The sequence below is a fragment of the Onychomys torridus genome, chromosome 19, assembly GCF_903995425.1.
Source record: "Onychomys torridus chromosome 19, mOncTor1.1, whole genome shotgun sequence".
In the NCBI taxonomy this organism is placed as follows: domain Eukaryota; kingdom Metazoa; phylum Chordata; class Mammalia; order Rodentia; family Cricetidae; genus Onychomys; species Onychomys torridus.
The window spans coordinates 31,322,131-31,341,532 of NC_050461.1; the positions used below are offsets into that span (position 1 = coordinate 31,322,131).

The window sequence follows — 19,402 nt, forward strand, 5'->3', positions numbered from 1 at the left end:
GAAGTGGTCCACTCTCTTAATACTTCCCGATAGAAATGAAATTTGATAGTGCATTTTGGAGGGAACGAATCGTATCCAGGCCATAGCACACCAATTGCTTTTTATTTGATTGTTTTGTTTCTCCATTTGGTTTGCCCTTTCAACAGCTCACATTGTATCTTCTAATCAAATATTACAGATGCTTGCTCCCTCTCTCATTTGTTCCCCCCTCTCTTTGCCAAGCTATTCCTGACAGTCCCCAGTGAAGGGGTTCCTTTGTAACTTCCCAGGTCCCTGCCCTAAGTGTGGAGGGTCCTTCTCAAACACTCTTCCATACAGGGCCATCACTAAGACAGGCAAAGGGACTCCACCTCGGCTTCTGAGACGTCCATCTCTTGAAACCTGAGTAAAGATAGCAAAGGATTAACTCCAACACAAAGCTCAGTTTCTACCAACATCTCCTTCTAGAAACATCTTTCCAAAAGCAATAATGGGTGGTATAAAGCACACACGATTTGGAGACAGAAGACTCAGCTTTCTGACTTTGGTCTAATTATAGAGGGATGGGGTAGCAAATAATCTCTTTTAGAACTCATGAACCTTGGGCTGGAGAGATGGCTCAGAGGTTAAGAGCACTGGCTGCTCTTCCACAGGTCCTGAGTTCAATATCCAGCAACCTCATGGTGGCTCACAACCATCTATAATGAGATCTGGTGCCCTCTTCTGGGCTGCAGGTATACATGCAGGCAGAACACTGTATGCGAAATAAATAAATAAATCTTTAAAACGCATGAACCCCTACATAACTATTGCTGGCACGAAGACAACTTCTCAGCACTCCCATGAAGGAAGCTCCAAAAGCAGTGTTCCTAATCGTACTGGTCACTGAACTCAGGGTATTGTGCATGCTAGACAAAGCTTCTAACTGTGATCTATATTCCAACCTCTTTAAAACACACTATTACTTTTTCAACTCACGTATTAGTCTTTTGTGTGAGTGTTTGACCAGCATGTATGTCTGCTCACTATGTGCATGCTTGGTGCCTGTGGAGGTCAGAAGAGAGTGTTGGACACAGATCCCTTAGAATTGGAGTTACTGATTAGCATGAGCCACCATGTGGATATTAAGAAACAAACCCAGGTTCTCTGTAAGAGCAACAAGTGCTCTAAACCACTTAACTCATATTTCCAGCTTAATTTTTATTTTATGTGTATGAATGTTTTGCCTGCTTATATATATATTTGCACCATGTGCATGCAATATCTGAGAAGGTCAGAAGAGGGCATCAGAGTCCCTAGAAAAGGAGTTACTGACAGTGTTGTAACTGGTCATGGGCATGCTGAGCATTAATCCTGGTCCTCTGCAAGATCTACCTGCCTCTGCCTCTGGGGTGCTGGGATTAAATTTATATATTTTTATTTTGAGACTAAGTACCACAAAATTATCATTTCAGAATGGCCTTGGACTCACTTCGTAGCCTTGAACTTGTGACCATCTTATCTCAGTCTCCTAAGTAGTTTAGAACAAAGGCTGCCCCACCAGGCCCAGCTAGCTGCACTATTTAATGAACTATGCTTAACTTGAATCTTCTATGTTATACAAAGGGTTATTAGCAATCTGCATTCTAATTTTAATTCCCTCACGACTTCACATTTTTACAGAACAATGCACCCCCAACTTGTCTATCACAGGATAAATACAATCTGCAACTACAGCTTGCTCTGTTTCACAGTATCTCTCATAGACCGCAGAGGGCAATATGTCAGTACTGCGCCTTGCCCCTTTTTTTCTCCCTCCCTCCCTTCCTCTCTCTCTTTCTCTCTTCTTTCCTTCCTTTCTTTTCCATTTTTTTTTGTTTGTTTTGTTTCGTTTTTTGAAACAGGGTATTTCTGTGTAGCCCTGGCTGTCCTAGAACTCACTCTGTAGACCACACTGGCCCCTTTGGTCTGCCTCTGCCTCCTGAGTGCTGGAATTAAAGGCATGAACCACCACTGCCCAGCCCTTTATTTCAAAGATTATGATTATGTTCCTCTGCTTCATCTACTCAAAGAAATGTGTCCACTTGGGGGCTTCCTACTTCATAATATCCTTCCAGAGCAAGCTGACTGCCACTTAGGACAAGCTGAGGGAAAACGTAGTTCGTCCCAAAGGTGCCACTGAGAGAGAATTCTTCAAACTTGGTGAAAGCTGACCCCACAGGTTCCCCACAAGTTCTCAAGTTGGTGGTCTGACACTTCAGCAATGTGCATATCTGTGTAAAGGGGGGAAGGAAAAAAAATAGTCATAATTCAGTTTCAAAGAATAGAGTTTCCATTTGAACTGTCACAACTTGTTAAATCTTATGTCAAATTTAGTGGGACATGATTATTACTCTTTTTTGTTTGTTTGTTTGTTTGGTTGGTTTTTTGGTTTTTGTTTTTTGAGACAGGTTCTCTGTGTAGCCATGGTTGTCCTGGAATTCACTCTGTGGACCAGGCTAGCTTCAAACTCAGAGATTTACCTGCCTCTGACTCCAAAGTGATGGAATTAAAGATGCTGGCCACCACCACCCTGCAATTATTACACTTTTAATAAAGGCAAATGTGATTGAATTTTAAAGATCAGTGCTCTGGATAATTCTAATTTGGATTATTTTCTAAGTCATTAGCTTTGGTTAAATTTTCTTTGAACTCAGTCATGCAGCCAGGTGCTACACTGGGTCACAAATTAATTTAGACCCCAGTTGAAGACAGTTTGCAAAACATTTCTCTAAAGTAACAAGAGGATGCATAGATATTGCAGCCTTTTGAACCTGAACTTGCCTGCAGAGAACTCCTCAATCTGCTTTATGCCTTTCACCTTGTAGCCAAGAAAAAGAATTTGTTCTGGCAAAAAAAAAAGGAACAAATTAAATGTTCTGTGGCTGCAAATAAATCTGATAAATGAGACATTACATATTTACATGTCTGAATACAAACTAACTGAATTTAATTCAATTTTGAAGGAAAAGCTGTGATACCTGTGCTGATTATTTTATATTTAATTATTTGTGGACTTGACCCAGCTAGGGTCATCTGGAAAGAGGAACTTCCACTGAGGAAATGCCTCCATCGGATTGTCTGTAGGGCAAGTCTGAGGGGCATTTTCTCCATTAATGATTATTTACGTGGGAGGGCCAGGCCCACTATGGGTGGTGCCACCCCTGGGCGGGTGCTCTTGAGTTGTATGAGAAAACAGGCTGAGCAAGCCCACAGGGAACAAGCCAGTAAGCAACATTCCTCTGTGGTCTCTGTTTTAGTTCCTGCCTGGGAGTTCCTGCCCTGACTTCCTCAGTGATGGACTTGGTGATCTCCACAGTAAGACAATTAAGTCTTTCTCCTTTAAGTTACTTTTATTCATGGTCTAAACCACAGTAATAAAAACCAACGACTTAGAATAAAACATAGTCATCAGGTCATCCTAACACATTCAAGCATTCTACCTGTAAGTAATATTGGCCTTCCACTGTGTGCAGTCCATCAAAGACACCCAGGACATAGGCCTCATCCATTCGATTCTCTGACATCTTGTAAGTCAGGTAACAACACAGGTCCTTTTGGCAAACTGTGACATTCCTGGTGCTTCCAGAAAGCTTGGTGAAGCTGAATTCATCAAAATAAAGCATCCCTGGGAAGTCTGCCTGCTCTGATGAGAATGGCTTGATACTTCTGGCATAAGCACTCCAGTCAACTTCTGCGGGGGAGGTGGACCGGCGGGGCCAAGACTTCAATTCCGATAACAGTAGCTGGCCGCTGTTTGTCTCCATGTCATAGTGGTACACACCGACAGCTTCTGGGCTGTAGATCCCACTCCCTGAGGCCAACATAAAGAAACACAAGTATTGCTTCCAAACTTTTGATGATGACAAAGAGAACATTCCCATGAGAAATTAAATTTAATGTTATTAAAGCACAGTGCATTTTTAGAAGACTGTATTAGAAATTCAGTCTGACTCTGCTTTCTGTATAAGGTACTAAAATGATCATTTAAAGATTTTACTTTTTTAAATCTTTTAAATAATGTTTCTCCTTTAAACTAATTTAACAAGAAAATAAAAAATTCCCTGAAACATGAAGAATAATTTCAGCTCTCTGGTGACCTAATAAATTATTTGATTTGAAATTTACCATTTGCCATAGTGAAAACCAGTCAAGAGGGAGTCAAGAGTCAAGTATTACTCTTAGTGAGGATACTACCAAGATTAAACTCTAAAACTGATTAAGCTTAGTTATTCTGTCATTTCAAGATTTAGTTCAATACTACTAATAAGTGGTTGGCTGGGACTTACCTTAGGTCTAGTATTGATCTGTTTTTTTTTTTTTTCTTTTAGTAACTTTGGTTGTGAGCCTAAACTATATTGGCTGAGCCATCTCTCCAGCCACCACCACCTTTTTTTTTTTTTTACATGACTTGACTGCCTTATAACTCCTATTTTTCCTCTTGAAGATCAAGATAATATTTGCTTCCTTTCCTTACCATATTAAAGCTCCTTAAGCAGAAGCCTATGCTACTAGCCAGGCATGGCAGCAAATGTTTGTAATCCCAGCAATCAGGAGGCTGAAGCAGAAGGATCATAAACTCTACACCTGCCTGGGCTGGATAGCAAGATCCAGTCTCAAAAATAAAACAAATGATTTCCTGTCCTCAGAAAATAAACAAGTAAGTAAGTAAATAAATAAGTAAATAAACAAACAAACAAATAAATAAATAAAATCTTAAGCAGAAATCCATAGTACTATTAATTTTATGATAAGTGAAGTTAGCCATCAAAGAAAAGTTTGGCTTGAAAACTCAATGAGGAGTCCTTCCCCAAGACTGTCATTGCCACATGATGGATGACTGGCCAGTTACCTGTCATGTGCATGGAGGTGTTGTGGGTGTTGGCAGCAAGCAGGTTGACTCCCATGGCTCTGGCCCAAGCTGAATGGAACGGGACGGCAGAAAGGAGAGGCAGAGTGTTGTACCATGCCGTAGGGTAGAGAACGCTGTCAACTTGCAAGTCCTTCACCACCACCACAGCGGGGTCATAAGAAAAAATGTCAAAGCAAGTGAAGATGCCAAACCTCCCGAAGGGAGTGTCAAAGGTCACCAACTCTGAATCTTTGGGGAAATCAAACTGAATCTCTGGTTCGAACAGATTGTACTGTCAAAAACAAGCAGAGAAGGGCAAACTAGTAAAGAACGAGTTTGCCAATAGAGGTGGTCAATAGCCACAAAATCTTTTCTTCCACGTGTGTTGATGATGTGCGTATGGTTTGCAAAGATTTGCAAACATCCGTGCCAGTTATACCATCTATCTGTGAGTTTCTACACTGTGACACTAATCAAAACACATTATTTTTAAGCATCAGGGAACAAATGAAATCAAATGACACCTGAGATGTGAATATTTCTACCTTTAAAACTGCAGAATGAAACCAGGTGGTAGTGGCGCAAGCCTTTAATCCCAACACTCAGGAGGCAGAGGCAGGCAGATCTCTGTGAGTTCAAGGCCAGCCTGGTCTACAAAGCGAGTTCCAGGAAAGGCACAAAGCTACACAGAGACACCCTGTCTCGAAAAAACAAAAACAAAAACAAAACAAAAGCCTGCAGAATAAAAATTTTTCACATTGTTTTTAATTATATGGCAGGATCTATGCGAAAGTATGTGCATGTGAGTGTGGGTACCAATGGGCCAGAAGAGGGTTTCGGGTCCTCTGGAGCTGAAGTGACAAGCAGTTGTGGGTTTACCAAGATGGATGCTGGGAATTGAACTAAGGACCTCTGTAAAAGGAGTGTGTATTCTTGAGCTGAACCATCTATCTAGCCCACAGACAGGATGAACTGTTGAGGCTCATAAACAGTTTTAAAACTGTTTCCGCTGTGTTCTTTAAACATGACAAGCAAGTACTCCCCGTGCAAGGTGTAGCATGTGTGAACACAACAAACTTCATCACGTTTACTGTGGCATTTATAGCAATTAAATGAAGCTGACTTAAAGTTATTTTCTACTTTGGAGTTGCTAAGTCTTGATACTTACTACGCTATTAGTCATCTTATTATTATTTTTTTCTGTCTGATTGTTGATTCCAAAGTGTAAGTATTATATTGATGGCAGTCATCAGGGGATATACTGAAGTTTCACAGCTCTTGTTCCCGGCATTTGTCATATCATCATTATTCTTGTCGGGCACCCCAATGGAATGTGTCTTCCATTAGTATGGTCTCCCCTGAACACTGACTAGTTAACTCCAGCTCAGGAGCAGATCACTTATCCAGCTTCACTTGTTCTGATGCATGCCTTAGTGCAGTCTGGCATCAGCTACCCCACATCCCGGTGTTCCTGAGGCTCTCTTGCTCCTTGACCCACCCCCTTAGTGGTATTGCATCCTGCATAGAACCGTCAATGGGTCAGGACAGGCCTGTGACCTAGCTGGATTGAAAGAGTGGGAGACCATTGCTGAGTGTCTATGTAACAGAAATGCATGTTTCTGTGGACTTTGTTCACAAAGATGAAAATGTTGTGTTGTGCTGTTGTGGCCACGTGGCTTCTACAAGGACAATTATCCTGAGCAAAAGCTGTTAGTAAGACCTAGAGGGGTGGATCATATCTCTGAGAAATGCACTGACTGCTCCTGGAATGAGACCTACCTTTTCTGTGATAAGTATTCTTTTCAATTATACAAACCAGTTTCTGTTGGAGTTTTTGTTGCATAGCAGTTATGGTGAAATAAATAGTAACTTAGTATTAAATAATAACAAATTATGTACCCCCAAACCCTCTGATACTAGCTCAAAGATGAAACAGGATTTCTCCTTCTTTCTCAAAAGATATTCAATCTTTATGAGTCTATTATCACATCTGTTTTGACATTTTGCTATATTCTACTTTATGATTAATTCACACAGAGAATCCTTACTTGGTATACAAGTAAATGAAATTGTCTTTTCAACTAGAAATGATAATGATGATGAGATGTTTCTGTACCAATTACATCTCCAAGTCTTTAAAAAACATATATATATATATATATATATATATATATATATATATATATATGTATGTATGTATGTATATCACAGACAACAGAAATAAACTAAGTTTAGCAAAGGCATAGGTAGTTCTTACCTTATGGTATCGGGCTGTTAGCCTACCTTCAGAATCAAATACCACATTGGTGTTGTATTGGTAACGGCCATCCAGAGGACATTGAGGGTCAGTAGCATTACATGGTTTCTTGTCCCCAATATTTGCCACAATATAGATAGAGTTATCCTTGGCCAGGCAGCTGAGTCTCTCCTGCACTGGTGTGTAGCCAAACCTAATCCAACAAAATATCAAAGTGATACTATCTGTTTCCATTTCCTACAGAACCTGTGTAAATGCCAGGCACAGCATCATATATATACCTGTAATCTTAGCAATAGAGGGATGGGAGATGGAGACAGACAGACCTGTGGGAGCTTAGGAGCCAGGTCGTCTGCCCTATGAGGGCAGACCAATAAGAGACCCTATCTCCAACAGTAGTAGACAGTAACTGCACACCACCTACATCCAACATTGTCCTCTGTCCTCACATGTGCACACACGCACAGATGATTTACCCACATGTATATACATAGGCACAAAAGAAAAATAAAAATTGTTATGTGAAACATAGTGTTTGTCTTTATGATTACTAGTGTCCTCTAATGTTCCAGGCAGCCCATGATGGAAGCCTAGAGAAGACTGAAGGGAAAATAATACTCTTTCTTAGAAGGGGAAGAGAAGCTGTGCATGGGTTTGAAATGCAGCAAACCCTCTATGAGAAGCGCCTCGTCTGTAACCCCAGCTAGAATATTACAGATTTGTGGCTGTAAACCATTGGTCAAAAACAAAGTACCAAGGGGCAGAAAATAGTTGGTCCCATGCAGGTCTCTTCTACGAGACGCAAATGCAGCATTGTGCGGTGGGGATATAAACAAATAGCACATGGGCTTGGCTCGATTTTCTCATCCAACAAATCAGCTTCCTTTCTGTCTTAGAAGGTTCTCAAGGAGAAAAGTACACATCATGGAATTGTCTTTATGTTTATCCTAGACATAGGAAGGGAATGTGGTGAGGTGACATATGGATTCAAGTATTCGAATGTCTCTCGTGTGAGGGATATATGCTGTGAATAAAAATGTACTCCACAAGACAGATCAGAGGCCGAAGTCATAAGGAGGAGGGTTTCACAGACTACCTTTCCTGAATAAATATATTTGTTAGTCGTTATAATTTTCAGTATAATGTAGGATGCTGACAAATCTATTAAGCTGCCATGGCTTAATGCAAATGGCTATGTGGTATGTATATATGCATTTGTTCATGTGTTTGGGTGTAGGTGCACTTGTGGGTATGGGTGCACATATGTACATGTGTGGAATCAGAAGACCACCCTGGATGCCATTCTGTAGCACAAATCTTAAAGGTCTTATTAATAAAAACAAACCCGGAGCCAGGTATTGAGGTGAATGCTGGAAGATCAGAGAAACAGAACCAGCCACAGCTAACCTCATCTCGCCAACTTCTCTGCTTATCCTGTTTCCTCAAACTGGAAGCCTCTGAGTCCCCATCCAAATGTATCTCAGCTGAACTGCTGCTAGAAGCCTAAAAGTTTAACCAAGCTCTAGTTCCTAGTTCTCACACCTTATATATCTTTCTGCCATCACTTCCTAGGATTAAAGGCATGAGTCACCATGCCTGGCTGTTTCCAGGGTGGCTTTGAACTTGCAGAGATCCAGATGGATCTCTACTTCCTGAATGCTAGGATTAAAGGTGTGTGTGCCACCATTTTCTGACCTCTATATCTAGTGGCTGTTCTGTTCTCTGACCCCAGATAAATTTATTAGGATGCACAATAGGGGAACACAATATTACCACACCATTTCTCAGTCACTTTGCCCCTCCCTGCCCCTTCTCACACAGTGTCTCTCACTGGCCCAGGATTTCACCAAGTAAGAAAGCTAGGCTGGTGGGCCAGCAAACTCTAGGGATTTGAATGTCTCTGCTTCCCAACTTGCCATTGCCAAAATTTCAAGTGTGTATTACTGTTCCCAGGTTTTAAAAATAGATTCTGGGGATCAAACTCAGGCCTTCACACTATCTTGGCATGCACTTTACAGGCTGAGCCCACTCCCCAGCCTGCAAATGGCTTATCTTTAATTCTACTTAACCTAATTGCTAATTATGCACCCTTCACTCTCCCTTTCTTTTCATAGTTAATATGCAGATAGTGAAACCTACTGTCACGAGTGTGTAGGGCCCTGGAACTCCCAAGTTGGGTAACTGCCGCCCTGCTTGCCAACCTTGACCTTGATGTCCTCCCTATGCTGATTCCCTGCTGGTCTCCACCCTCCTGAATGCTTAAGGGAACTTCCTTGTTTGTGTGTCCTGCATTTGGGCATTAACAGCTTAGATGTAAGAATGTAGAACATTGGGTAGTGAACTTCTGTCCTCAGGGGTTCTTCCATTGTGCTACAAGTCTGTATTTAAGGTTTCCTCCCTTCTTCAATAAATGGCATTCGGCATCCTGCTGACAGGAATGACCCACTGTCTCTTGTCTCTGTTTTTCAATCCACAAGGAATGACCCACTGTCTCTTGTCTCTGTTTTTCAATCCACAGCCCCTCGCTCACTCGCTCGCTCGCTCGCTCAGACATGGTGAATGAGTGGTGGTAGCGCTGGTGCTACTGCAACAGAGTGAAAGATTTAATATGCATAGCACACCAGATACAGCTCTCGGAATTCAGGAAAAGCACAATGCGTGGTCAACGCCTCTTACAGATTTCTGTAATTGTGGGATGACCCGTGGGACAGTGCATGTGCATGTGCACGTGTATGTGTGCATGTGTGCTCCATTGTGTATAAGTGCACACATGCGGGAAGATGCGTGTGCGTTATGTGTGGGCGTCCAGGTGGGTGTCTAAAATCAATATTGTATGTCTTCTCTGACCCTTCTCACAGAATCTCCAGCAAACACAGTTTGTCAGTCCCTACAAGTGTAACTAGCTAAGGTTTCCTGGGATTCCCCCATCACTGCCTCCCAAGTATTAGACTACAGGTGCACAGGTGGCCTCATGTCTGCCTGGATTTCGCATAGGTTCTGGGGATCCAGTTCTCACATTTAATTGGTAAGTAAGTACTTTATCCACTGAGCCATCTCCCCAATTGTTCCATTTTATTCTTGTTGTTTTGCTCTATTTTAAATAGAGTTTTACGCCAGGCGGTGGTGGTGCATGCCTGTAATCCCAGCACTCAGGAGGCAAAGGCAGGTGGATCTCTGTGAGTTCGAGGCCAGCCTGGTTTACAGAGTGAGTTCCAGGAAAGGCGCAAAGCTACACAGAGAAACCCTGTCTCGAAAAACCAAAATAATAATAATAATAATAATAATAATAATAATAATAATAATAATAAATAGAGTTTTACTGTGTAGCCCAGGCTACCTTTAACCTCACGAAGCACTTCCTCCCACCTCAGTTTCCCAGGTGCTGGGATATAGTGCTAGACGCAGCTTGATTTCCCCATTTTGTCTCACAAAACTGAGTATCTGTCATTGGAATCATTAGTGTTAAAATGAGCCATTTACTATCCCAACTCCACAGAATTCACGTACGCCTAACTACCAGATTTATGACCATCTTCTCCTAGGAGAGTCAGCTCTGGTGGCATTATCCCATGAAGCATATTTCAATATAAGCCTCTAGAATTACAGCAAGTAACAATTGCTTCCTGACCTAGGGAAAGCTCTTGACAAGATGACACTGAGTCACTCTTCCAATGCTTTCTGTACACACAGGCCAGCTAACATTTAAAATCACTTTCCCAAAGGTGGAAGTCTCGGATGGAGGCTTGATTTACGTAGCAGAGCTCAAGGATGGGAGCACCGGATTTATTTTCCAGGTGATGTCATGTGGCAAGAATTATTTAAAAAGCTCCTCCTTGGAGGCAATAAATCTGAGTCTGAGCAGATGCGTGCAGATATAAAATTAGCAACTGAAAGCACTTTTCAAATTTCTCCACTTAAAGAAATTACCTGTGAACTATGCTACAAGGTAAATAATTACGCCTAAAGTAATCTATTTCATCGTTCTTTTAAAAGTGTATGTAATTGCACATCACACACACACACACACACACACACACACACACACACACACAAGAAAGTTGTGCCTAAAGCACAGTTATTGGTAAGTGCTAAAGATCTCTCTAAGGACAAGAGTTCAGAGTAGCTGCCAGTCAGTTTCTCCTGTCAAGATGTCATGTGACATGAGCCGTTCAAGGGGAGGCTGCAGACTAAGGTTTCACACACACCATTTCATTTGGCACTCTCCTCTCCTCCATGGGGGAAATAGAGATGCGATTTCATTGCCCTTGTTTTATAGGTAAAGAAAGGGACAGAATGACGAGCATTTGTGCATTTGTGCTATGTACCCCATACCACTCAGCGGGGAGGTAGTGAGATGGGGATTCAGAAAGAGAGCGTCCTGCTTGAAGCCCCATGGACGACTGTGAAATCCTGGTGACAGCACAGCTTTAGAAACACTCACGGGCTCATTAATGTTTTCACTAGTCTCACGAAGGAGGCAGGTGTTCCTGGGCCGACTGACTGACTTGGACTTGAAAGAACAGGTCCCAGAGACAACGTTCTCACTTGGCTGAAACTTGTTGGAAACAGTGTGTTCACATGCCAGATTTTAACAAGAACTGTCGTAAGTAACAAATCAGGCATTCTTATCTGAAGTCATTCACCAGATGGGAGACACATTAGTAAACACTATGAAACATTAAAGTCCAATGCCACTGACTGTCCAATCATGGGGAAAATGATAAGTCAAGCTTAGTGACTTTGCTATTCTACCTCATCAGGACCTCTTTGTTGAAAGAGTCGTTACCCTTTGGCATGATCTTACCTCTTAGGGTCTCTACAGGGAATCCAGTTCACTTCAGGGTCTGGTATATTTTCCAGGTAGGGGTAAATGGTCTCCCTGGTGAAGATCCAACCATAGATTCCATCTTCTGGGGTCACGATGATATGTGCACCCTGCTCAAAGTAAGTATGGAAAGAAAAAGTTTCTCATAATTTCTAAGTACCCATGTTCTTGTCTAGTTGCAAATTTATATACCATCCCAGACATGAACAAAAGAGTAATACCTGCTCGGCTGCCAGCTTGATTGCTTTCTCTAAAACATCTATGTTCTTGTTCATTAGGAGCAAAGCCTCTTCTGCCGAAATAGGTGTTTCTGTTTTGTTTGGCAATATAACAGCATGCTCATATACAGCAGCAATAAATGTATCCAGTGCACCCACAGCCTGGGCAAAGAGGGCAAAACTCACAACACATTTAGGAAAATATGATGGAACCATAGCTAAAATTTAATGATCTTTGAATAACAAAAGGTTCTTCTTCCGTACATCAGTGGAAAAACATTCAGACTAAAGTCCTGCCTACACTCAGCTACATTTGTCTCCCTATGAATATATTATGCAACACAGCATTGAGAAAAGTGGTTGTGCAAGATTGGAAGCCGGAAGTACATAATTGCATGCATGTGGGTTTGCAGCAACTGTTGACATTGCTCAGAAGCCAACTCATCTCTAAAAGAGATATTACTGAACCAACCAGATGAGTGCACCCAAAACACAATGGTCAAATTCTTTTTTTTTTTTTTTCTTGGCTGTCAAATTCTTATTTGGTGTATTTTTTTTGAGGGGGCGGGGGCGGTTTGAGACAGGGTTTCTCTGTAGCTTTGGAGCCTGTTCTGGACTAGCTCTGTAGACAAGGCTGGCCTCGAACTCACAGAGATCCACCTGCCTCTGCCTCCCAAGTGCTGGGATTATAGGCGTGTGCCACCACCGCCCTGTAGCTGGAAACCTTCTCTCTAGCCCCTGCCAAGCCCTGTTAATACAACAACCCACTTATAAAATAAATACAGACACTTATATTATTTAAACTGCTTGGCCATTAGCTCAGGCCTATCATTGTATAGCTCTTACTCTTATATTTAGCCTATTTCTATTAATCTATACTTTGCCACATACTCGTGGCTTACCATTATCTTACATCTTCCTTGTCATGGCCATGGCTGGCAATATCTCTCCACCCCAGCCTTCCACCTCCCAGAATTCTCTTCTCTCTTGTCCCGCCTATACTTCCTGCCTGGCCACTGGCCAAACAGCATTTTATTTATACAGAGCGATATCCACAGCACTTCCCCTTTTCTTTTTTTTTTTTTAAAGGAAGGTTTTAACTTTTACATAGTAAAATTACATATAACAAAACAATTATCAAGCAAGAATTACAGTTACAATATTAAAGAAGATATCCTATCTATCTATATTTGTGAGTCTAAGGTTTTATATCTAACTTATCTTTTATCATAATTGAGGAAATTATAACTATCTAGTCTTCAACCACATCAAAGACCTCAGAAGGATATAATATTACCTGAGAACCGGGAGAAGGATGCAAATGACTTTCGGTAGTCTTGTAGGGTAGACAGAGACAGCTAGCAGCCTGGACAGTCACCTAATGTTCCTTTGTAAAGTTGGGGCATTTGTCTTCAGCCCACAGGGCTAGAGTCTCTTGGTCACTTTTTTCAGTGTCCTGTAGAATGTCTGGCAGTTTCCTCTGCGAAGTAGGAACCTGAAGGACCATTTTGTCAAGCAAAGTTCTGTGGTCACCTTACTATGGGTCATGCATGTCTAGTTGATCAAGCAGTCCAGGCAAGAACAGTTTCTTGCCCAAATGGTTATTTTTGCCAAGGTGAAGATAAACTCCATATGAAGTGTCTTTAATGCCCATCCTCCTCTCTGAAGTAAATCGGTGCTGCCAGGAGCAGATATGTCTCACTGTCCAGAAAGTCTAAATTTTAAAAATATTTTAAATACCATATTCTGAGACCTTTGAAGTGTTTGAAGATTACCTATCTATCTGAAATATAGAAATATAATAGAAAACTTAACATGGCTATAAGTTTGACTAACATAGAAGACTAATTGATCTGTATTTCTTAATTATCCATTACAATATAAATGAGTTGCATAAACATAATACCTCAAATGATAGTAGAAATATATATACAGTATAACAATATTAACTTTAAGTTTGTATCAATAGACTAAAATCTATACCAATGTAAAACATTTTAAACAAGTTGTTGTTCTTTAAAAGTAAGTTCATAATCTATCCTTTCATCCTATTATATCTATATCATATGACCTTTTTTTCTTTAGAAAGAGATCATATTTATAATCAACTTGATTTAAATAAAAATATTGGTTTTTCTCTCTCCCACACCAGAGGGCTCTTCTGATTTGGGACACAAAAATCTCTTAACCTTTTCTTTTAGCAATATGCCTAGGTTTAGAGAAGGAGTGAGCCAATTCCATCTCCAAAGCCAGGTTGATAATTTTGGGAATTTGAGCGTAGTTTTTCTTATTACTTCCTGCTGGAGGGGGGTGCTGTATCTTATGGGGATACAAAGAAAATTTTAGGATTATGGAGTAGTCCGTGAGGGTAAACCTCTGAGCCAGTTGCCTTGAGACCATTCTGGATGTTGGATCATCTGGGCCATGGGTCATGGAGACCTTTCAGGTGGTCTTGGCTGATCAAACCTGATGTATCTTAATCTGGAACAAATCCATAGCCTCTGGCTTTCTGTGGAAACAAAAGCAGAGACTCTTTTCCAAAGCAACATATCATTATATCCAAATTTTGAAGTCAAGGTACCTTTAAAATTTACATATTTTTTTAACTCAACAGCTTTTACAATCAAATCTTTTTTTGTAGTTAAAAATCCCAAAGACAACATAAACCAGATTCTTTGTGTAATATCCATCTTTGTAAGACTGAAATGCCGTTGTGGCTGCTGGCTCCACCCACCTCAGCTTCCCAAAGTGGCGGTGGTACAATTTACCACCAGCTCTGGGTCTGGAGCCATGTGTACCATCAACTATCAGAAACAGTTTTATCAAAGCAGTGCATAGACCAGAAACCTTAAAAAAAAAAAAAAACTAGCAAAGGCTAAATCCACCATGCAGCAGAGTAAAGTGCCGCTTGTAGACTCCTCATTCCTGCCATACTGCAGGTCAGATGCACACACCAGGAACCCGCCATAGTAGCTCAAACCAGCGGGCTGCTGCTAACTTGAGAGAGACAACTAGGAAGCTGTTTTAAGCTCCGTTTTAGAATCTTTTTTCTCAGGCTTTAGGTGAAAACTCTTGCCAACACGTTGGTTGCCTGCTCCAAAGCCTGAATGCTTATTCAGCCAAATGCTGCTAGTTTCTGGTCTTCCAGCATTCACCCCAATAACTGGCCTCGGGTTTGATCTTATTAATAAGACCTTCTAAGATTCATGCTACACCGCCCGGCCTATTATTTGGTGTATTTAAAAAAAAACATATTTTACTAGTACAACAATATTTCCAATATGAGAGTCAATATTGGGGTGTTCTAGAAGACAGCTATCACATCAACAGTTACTGGAGGATTTATACTCATGGCTGTAACAGTGGGAAAAAAACAGTATAGGAAAAGCTCCAGGGTTTTTGCTAGAGTTACTTTATTTTACTTGTGTAGATGTTTTGCCTCTATGTGTGTATTGTACCATGTTCATGACTGGAGCCCAGGAAGTCCAGAAGACAGTGACACATCCCCTGGAGCTGGAGTTTCCGGTGGTTATGAGCTGATATGAGGATACTGAAAACTAAACCCATGTATCTGAAAGAACAAGTGCTCCTAACTATTAAGCCATTTCTCCATCCCTTGCATTTTTTAATCCCTTGACAATTTCATGCTAGCCTATAGCATGTGCTTTCATGTCCAGCCAACACGACTTAGTGTAGCGATGTTCACCGCTTCTGGCTTTTACACTCTTTCCAGCCCCTCTTCTACAATCATCCTATAGCTTCGGGGAGGTGAGTGATATAGATGTCTCATTTAGAAGTGAGCACTCCTCTCTTTCTCTCTCTCTCTCTCTCTCTCTCTCTCTCTCTCTCTCTCTCTCTCTCTCATTCTCTGCATGTCAACCAGTTCCAGTTGTGGGTCACTGTATTAATCGCCATCTACTGAAAAAAAGAAAGGAAGAAAGGAAAAGAGGAAATGAAAAAGAAGCTTCTCTGATGAAGGCTGAGAGATGTACTAATCTACAGGTACAAAGATAAGAACTTAGGGGGCAGTTGATTATTATGTCCATTTAGAAGAATAATAGTATTGGATTCTCTTTCTAGGGTCTATAACCTAGCTAGGTATGGTGATTTGAATGAGAAAGCCCCTCTCCCAGAGGCTCACGTCATACCTGGTCCCTAGTTAGTAGTGCTGTTTGGTGAGGCTTTGTGGGCATGGCCTTGTTGGAAGAAATGTGTCACAGGTAGTGAGGTTTGAGGATAAGACTCACACCATTTCCGGTTTGCTCCTTCTGCTTTATGCTTAAAGTTCAAGACTGAGCTCTTGTCAGACCCTTCCAGCCACCATGCCTGTTGCTTGATGCCATGCTTCTCTGCTGCAATGACTCTTATCTCCTCAAGCTAAATAAACATGTCCTTACTTTTATAAATTACCTTGGTCAAGGTGTTTTATCCCAGCAATAGAAAAGTTACTAAGACATCAGACATGGGACTTGGGCCCAGTTAACAGCACCAGGCATGAGTTCTGTCTTATGAAGCAGGCTTTAAGTCCAACCAGGAAGTGTTTGGTTATTGGTGAAATTATTAAGGCCACTCCACTTAGTTAAAGGGGAGGTTTATTTTGTGGGGTAACTTACAAATGAAGGGATAGGTTGCAGGGTCTGGCAAAGGTATAGCGCAGTCTGGCGGTGTTCTCTTGAGAACTCTGCTCAGTCTACCTCCAGCGTCCAGGCTCCCGGACCCAAGCGAGAGCCCTCCTCTCAATCCTTGGTCTTCCGCTTCCTCCTCTGCCCTGCCTTGTGGGCGTGACCATTACCGAAGCCTCAGTGGGGGTTGGAACTTCCAGGCCAATGCTGGGATGGCTATCCACTACATTTGGTTGCTCCCATAACATTTATGCCATTATTTTACCGGTGGCATATCTTGCCAGGACAATCCCTGCTATCGTTCACAGGGCTCACAGCTGAATAAGATTGTTAAACACTTTTCTCTCCCTGTAGTATATTCTGGCACTGCATAAGCTAGCTATTAGGGTTGGAGATTTAGGTCAGTGGTAGAGCGCTTGCCTAGCAAGCACAAGGCCCTGGGTTCAATCCTCAGCTCAAAAATAAATAAATAAATAAAGAAAGAAAGAAAGAAAGAAAGAAAGAAAGAAAGAAAGAAGGTAAAAAAAGCTAGCTATTAGAGACAAAGATACTAGGTTAGTCCCAGCCTAATTCTCCAGGTCCTATGACTGAAGTATGTGGTGTCATCAGCAATATGGGTCTTATTATCATGTCCTGGAAGACAACCAAGAGCCATCCCCACTGACCAACACCTCACAAAGAGGAAATCCAAACTTGGCATTGGGCTACCATTGGATAATCCATGGCGTCTGGGAAAGGCATTATTCTCCATTAGAAGGTAATTCCATTTAAACCCCTTTTACATACTAGAAGCATTTTGACTGAGTTTACAAAATTACAAAAGAAAACAGCACAATTACCTTGGGCTCACAGGTATATAAAAATGTTGGGCTCACTCATCCATGAAAGATGCATATAAGCTGAGGAATGAACAGGCACAAGTTTCACATCATTGGCAGATATTAGCCAGAACAATGGCTGGTGTTTCTTTCTTAAAATATTGACACCATAGTCTGAAACAATGAAAGTTTTGCTGGACACCACATAGGTCTTAGATTTTGGCACAGTCATTGATGACAAGTACCCTTGGGTTGAATATCTAGGCATCTCTGGTACCTGGCTAATTCTGAAGAAGTTACGTGCAGAAATCGGAGGATCCAGGACTCTAGCATCAAGTAATGTCTTCACTTTTATAAAATCTGCTGACTTTATTGAAGTCTTATTCTATTCCATGACCCCAAAGTCCACCTTCAGGATGCCATTTCTTTTTGTCTTTAAACAAGCTGCATAATTTAAACGTAATATATATATTAGTAATGTCCTCATCTCAGCTACTGACTTAAATAGTCATGTGTCATCCTGTTGTCCCTCTATTCCTGTATCTAATATGTAAGATTTCTCTTAAATATTTCCTCCTAGTTCATCATGCTAAGTTAGCTGTCAATCTCCTATTTCCCCCTCTGGAGACTATTGTTCATATTCTACACATATCACCAGAAAATTTCCCTCCAAAATAAAGCTCCTATTACGCCACCCAGACTTCAAAACACCCAGTGTTTCTGTTATTTCAAGCATCAGTTCCACAAATGTGCTGCTTTACTTTATTTAGGCTGCCACAACAAAATACTAAAGTGTTTATAATCAATAGAAATTTGTCTCTCGTAGTTCTAGTGTGTGTGTGTGGGGTGGGGGTGGGGAGTCTGAGACCCATGTAGTAGGTCTTAACTTTTGTGAGACTTCATTCACTGATTTCATGAACCACCATTGCCTTGCTGTGTTCTTGTTCAATGGAAGGGATAAGGGAACCCTCTGAGTTCTCTATTGTAAAGGTGACAATTCCACTGATGAGGATTCCACCTTAATGATCACCGTAAGTCCCCACTCAGCATACAATCACCTTGACTGTGAAGTCTTCCTAGGAATCGAAGGAAGAGAAAAAATTCAGTCCAGTGTACACTCCATGATCCATGAGGAATAAGCAAGTTGGTATTTCAAGGTATTCAGCTAAATATTTATTAATTAAGTTACAAAATAATTGTCATGTTTATTAGGAAAAAAAAACTTAGAAGTATTTATCAAACTTATAGACAGTGGAGTTTAGGATAAGGCAACCTAAATGCTGTCTGCCACTGTGAGAAACTACTAAGGACTTCAGAGAACGGCTCAGTGTATAAAGCTCACACATGTTAGCGTAAGGAGTTGAGTTTGGATGTCCAGAACCCATGTAAGCCAGATGCTCTAACACAGACCTGTAACCTCTCACTCCTATGACAGAATGAAAAGTGGAAACAGAAGACTCCACCAGAAGGTTTAGGGCCAGCTAGCCTGGTGTACACATCAACCACCCATACCCATGCTCATATACAAAACACATTCACACACACACACACACACACACACACACACACACACACACACTACTCTCACATAAAAAAAATGAGTGGTGCATAGTTTAACACACACACACACAAAATCTTAATAACATGTTTAAAATTGGGGAACTGCTGACTTTTTCAACTTATGTATAAGAATGTCCAGTGGCTTGCTTAGCATATGTTTTCTTCAGTGATATCACAGCATTCTGTATCCAGGGAGCACTACCCACATCACTCAACATGGGTGATTTTATTTTTTTTACTTTATATTTTTATT

The 19,402-nt window shown here is 41.2% G+C and overlaps 1 protein-coding gene across 1 annotated transcript; it reads right to left on the bottom strand.

Moving 5' to 3' along the window:
* Positions 1–222: 222 nt before the first annotated feature.
* Positions 223–17,494, bottom strand: LOC118570291 (vascular non-inflammatory molecule 3-like). The gene is given in 8 exon segments (XM_036168685.1): positions 223–381; positions 2,058–2,231; positions 3,441–3,811; positions 4,850–5,141; positions 7,107–7,299; positions 11,911–12,041; positions 12,153–12,404; positions 17,480–17,494. Coding segments are annotated over 8 exon segments (1,587 nt in total).
* Between the last annotated feature and the right edge of the window lie 1,908 nt (positions 17,495–19,402).